Source organism: Crocodylus porosus, unplaced genomic scaffold (genome assembly GCF_001723895.1).
Source record: "Crocodylus porosus isolate Cpor-Errol unplaced genomic scaffold, CroPor_comp1, whole genome shotgun sequence".
NCBI classification, from domain to species: domain Eukaryota; kingdom Metazoa; phylum Chordata; order Crocodylia; family Crocodylidae; genus Crocodylus; species Crocodylus porosus.
The window spans coordinates 84,132,531-84,137,743 of NW_017728949.1; the positions used below are offsets into that span (position 1 = coordinate 84,132,531).

Sequence of the window (5,213 nt, forward strand, 5' to 3'; positions counted from 1 at the left end):
GTGCATTTGTCAAGAATGGATTTGAATGGTTGTTTTCTAAAGGTGTGTGTTTTGGATGAGCTGGTGAACTAGAGGTTGGTTTCGGACTTGACAAAGCTGTGATAACCTTCTTCAGGTTCTTGGATGATTCTTGTTGCTTCTTTAACTGTGCTGCTGGGAATGTCTGTTTGTACTGTTCCTGAAGAAAGAATAAAGAGAATAAAATTAAAAAGTGCACCCAGCCAGACAACTTATATTTATTCAGCCATTAGCATCTGTATCCACAAAAAGTATTTTTAGAATGTAGAAGGGCAGCTACCAATTAGCTGGACAGATGAGATGTTCTCCCAACATTTTTTCAGAATTAATAAAGTAAATAAATATGGTCCACCCATGGATTCAAGAGACTACACTGATGTGAGCAGCAATGCAAACTTCTGAACATGCTGCTCCAGCTTAGATGCACCCTTACCTGATGAAATCATAAACAGAAATCAAGCAAATGGTTGGTGAAAAAAAATCACCAAAGGAAAAAAACCCCATAAGACATGACGCACCTGACAAACTATTTGCTATGCTTTTGTGGCAATAAATAAAAAATCCTTTTTTTCTTATACAAACACAATAAATCACTCTAGTGGAAGCAAATCAAATATTAGGTAATTCATACATGTTACTCAGTAGGACACATGAAACATTAAATCCAAAACAAAAACAGTACAAAATAACAGGATATTTAAACAAAATAGCTTGAATAGCAAAATTTGTCATAGGAATCAATGAGAATGTGTGAACCAGGGAGATTACACAAGTGTCATGCTAGAAATCAGGTTCTAGGTCTGTTCATCAGTAGTGACTTAAAAGAGTTCAGGAGAAACATAATTATACCAGTTACAGGGAATGAGACAGCTCTTGAACTCATTCAACAGCAATCCTTTCAGACTAACAAACTCCAAAGGGAATCATGTTCAATCCATTTTAACCAGCATCCTTAAAAAGTGCAAAGTAGAATTTCCAAAGTGCAAGCAGAATTAATACTGTATACTGTATTAATTCTCAGGGCTCTTCAAAGAAATGGAGGCCATGTTAGAAGCACAAACTTACTGTTCCTGGGATAAGCATCTCAAATATGCTCCAGACAGGTTGCTTCCTGAACCAGAAGCCACCTCCACGGCTAATTAGCATGGGGCTGCTAACTGGCACTCTCACTCACCCATACTAATTAGCCAACCTTAAACTCTGTGTGAAGGTGGCTAGAATGCTTCTAGTTCAACAGACAGCCTGTGTGGAAGCAGCAAAGTATATCTGAGCACACTGTTTCGTTAGATGCATATACATGGCCAGAGAGTATCTTGCTTTCCATTAAGGGTATGTGAAATGGGCCATATTAGATTCGGATTCGGCCTGAATCACGGCCAGTGATTTGATTCATTGATTCGGATCGCTTTCCCAATTCGATTCAACCGAATCTGAATCTGAAGATTCGATGCTGATTCGGAGAATCAGCGAGTCAGCCATAGACACAGCTTTAAATACTTTCTCTACATGCCTCCAGGTACCCGGTGTGGCTCATGAATACTGCGATGCTGGGCCAGATGATGCATCCCACAGGAGTGCAGAGCTCCCACCCATGTGCTTGGCAGCAAACCCAGAAGTGGATTGGAAGTACTTCTGGTCCATTTCCGGGTCTGCCACTGAGCATGTGGGACACTCCATCCACCCCAGAATCACAGCATTCACGAGCCGCCTGCTACCTTGAGGTATGTAGAAAAAAATTTAAATATGCATCTATGTCTGAATCTCCAAATCTTCCCGATTCAATTCAGAGAGATTAAAGGGTCTCTTGATTCAATTCAGAGATTCAACCACCAAATTCAGCTGAATCTCTGCTGAATTGAACCAGGGACTGAAGCTTCGCACAGCTCTACTTTCCATAAAGGAAAATCGTCACTGACTGTACATAAACAGGAATGCACCAATGCATGGTGGTTAATTTTTTGGGGGAAATAAAGTGATTATTTTTAAATTAATTTAAATATATATATATTTTTACAACTAAACCAAGTTGAAATCATAAGAGTATACATTAAATAAAAATACTCAAACAAATCATGTTTGCTAAGAGAATCAGACCACTAAACAGGTGGAAAGTCACTGGCTCAGCACTTAGATCTAAGTTTGTTGAAGTGTTAAATCCTCTTCTGATGTCTTGACAGGAGAGAATATTTTCTTCATTTTAATTTATTCAACTATTTCAGATCAACGGCTACCTCTTTCAAAATTCAGAAAACAAACAACCACGAACTGGAAAAAGAGGAAAGCTGATTTTCTTCTTTTCTTCTATGAATGAGATGCAAAGGGTCACTTAGGTCCACAATTCTAAATAATGTTTTGATTAATTTTCTTTTCCCTGATGTGGCCAATACATTTCAAGTAGTTTTATTCAATGAATATAAACAATTTTAAAATGTTGTTTTTATACACTTTAATTTAGTTCCTTTTCCCAACCAAACACAGTTTGACATAAACCATTAATAAAAATACGCAATCATACTGAATAAATAAAATGTCTTACACAATTCTTGAACCCAAATGAGAATCTGAACATGTAAGTATTAAGATATATAAATGCTTAAATAAATATGTATGGATCCACCATACTCTCCTGGCAAAATCAGGTACCAAACTTGAAATAAAGGCTATATTTAGGTAGTCAGTATGTTAAAGAGTTTCCAACCAGTAAGAATCTACTTTTCTAAAGGAAAAAAACTGAACGTATAAGGGCAAAACAAGATTAAAATCAAGGTTGCCAACTTCCTGATTTAAATCATGATCAAAATCAGTGATTTAAATCTTTTTTGAATATATTCTACCCATCCTGCACTACTTAGGAACTATGTTTATATAGTAGATATGGAATTGTTAATATAAATTTAACACATTTGACAAGCCACGAGAAGCAACAGAAAAAGTGCTCAGGCAGACAGGACAGGAGGACATGTTCGAATGTGGTACATTAATTTTTAGCCACTCCATTTCCTTAATAACAACTACATGACAACAATCTTTTTTTCTTTTCTTTGTCACCATGTAAAATAATAAAGAGAAGTTTATAAATTTCATAATCCAACATGCTGAAGCCCTTCCAGATGCATTATGATCTGACTTTAACTTATCCTATTGTCTCTAGGTATTACAGGGCTTACTGTACCCAAGATCCCCTGTACTGAGACACCAAGATAGAAGATATGAAACACTCCTCACTTTTCAGTGTTGACCAAACCTTAAAGACAACTTAAAACACAAATTTTATGATTTTTTTTTATTTTAATCTTGTCTTCCTTTCCCAGATCAGTATTTCAAAGACTTACTGGAGACCCAAGTTTTTGTATTTTTTCTATTTTCTGAGAGTCCTTGGATGCAAAAATCCAACCTGATCACTAAAAAGTACAGACTACTTCCAAAATCCTCATTAATCTAGGAACAATGATTTGAGAGGCCATTCATGCTCCTAAATGATAACATGCTGTGCTACACCCCTGTGCTGCTGGCTTAATGCTGTATTATTTAGTTGCTCACACAAGAAGGCTCATCAGAGTCAGTGGGTACTTGTGGAATTTAGGGCCAGTTTTTTTTTTTTTGGGGGGGGGGGAGGGGAGGAAGGAGGGGAGTGGTTAATATTTAGAGAGTTAAGAGTTCAACTGATTTGAAATTTCCACTAGGCATCCTCCTGAATCTTCAGGCACCTAAATACCTAAATCCTTTTCAGCACATGGTCTACAGTGACTAAACATGCATGTAATCTGGCACTTTCATTAGTACTCAATACATTTCAACACATTCATAGAAGACTAATGTCTGAAAAGTATGAAAGCTACCAGTATGTTCTGAAAAACAGCTACTATGGATACATCACATACAAACTGTAAATAAATGCCTTGCTTTTTTCCAAGGTAAAAAGACATTATTAATTTACACTAAGCACGTGCTCTAAATTTAAACATTTTAACTAGGACTTAAGTTTAGCCACTCTAAAAGGCAACCAAATAGCTTAGAAACTGATTGTAGAGCTCTTACTATAAACACAGCCTAATCTAACATTCACCATTCAAAAAATCCATATAATTTTTTAAGAAGCATGTCAATATTAATTCTGGTATAGTTTTAAAGTGGCAAATACAACTCTCTCCCAAGTGTTGTTATTATTATCTAGATCACACTATTCAGAAAGGCTCAAAGTGGCTTACAATAAGAGATAAACAACAAAAGTAAATTCCTCAAATGACACCCCAAAACTAGAAAAATCCAGATCGTACCTCCCACTCTCGCTTCCCTGCCTGTCACCCTTAAGACCAAACCTGCTGGGAAATCTCAGCCCCCTTTCAGATTTAGATATAAGTAACTTCCTCCCACTCCCCACCCCTACAGGTATCACTTCAGTCAGATAAATTCAGGGGTTGAAAACCTAATACAGGAAGTATTGAGTTATAATTTAGTATTCATAGTAGTATATTTAGGAACCTCACAACTGTCCCGTGAGAGGAAAAGGTGCCTGGCAGATGCTCACAGGCTGTGAAGTTGTTTGTGGGACTGACATCACATCACAAGATTCCATCAGAATGATTATTTCTGTTTATTCATCCAGGAGCACGATCAAGAAAAATCTGTTATTTCATAAGAGGCACACACCTATAGAGACAGCAGCTAGGGACAGGATCGCTAAGCAAATCATTTCCACTTACCCGTTTTGATCTTACATCACTGGTCAAAGGACTAGATTCTTCAGAGGTATTTTTGTTCCCTGCTTTGAGTAGATCAGGAGAAGGAACTATAAGTTTTAAATAAGTTTCCTTTTTGGCTTGATTTACCAAAGACAAAGGTTTCACATTGGGCACCAATCCCGTAGACTGTATTACACTTGTGTGTTTGTTCACAGATTCCTCCTTTGCCTGAGAGCTTTGGAAAATAAAGGGAAGCTGCTGTGACAAAACCTGAGGCTGCTTCTGCTGGGACTGGAATGATGAGTGAGTCTGGGAATCAGACATAAGAGGTATCTGCTGGTGTGTTCTTTTTTCCTGGGACTTCTCATGTGTTTTCTGTCCATCTGCTTTCATATCTGTTACACCACTATGCATTAGCACCTGAAAAAATATATATATTTTAAGCTCTGTAGATCAAATCACGTCAATAAATATTTTGCTCATAAACTTAATGACAGATTCAAACAATATTTT

General features: G+C 37.0%; 1 protein-coding gene across 1 annotated transcript in view; it reads right to left on the bottom strand.

The window, feature by feature from the left end:
• Window positions 1-5,213, bottom strand: part of BAZ2B (bromodomain adjacent to zinc finger domain 2B) — a 202,293-nt gene that overhangs the window by 98,553 nt on the left and 98,527 nt on the right. Inside the window, exon 6 of the mRNA XM_019553838.1 lies at window positions 4,722-5,120. Within this exon, the coding sequence (XP_019409383.1) occupies window positions 4,722-5,120 (399 nt within the window). The remainder of the gene's footprint in view (window positions 1-4,721; window positions 5,121-5,213) is intronic.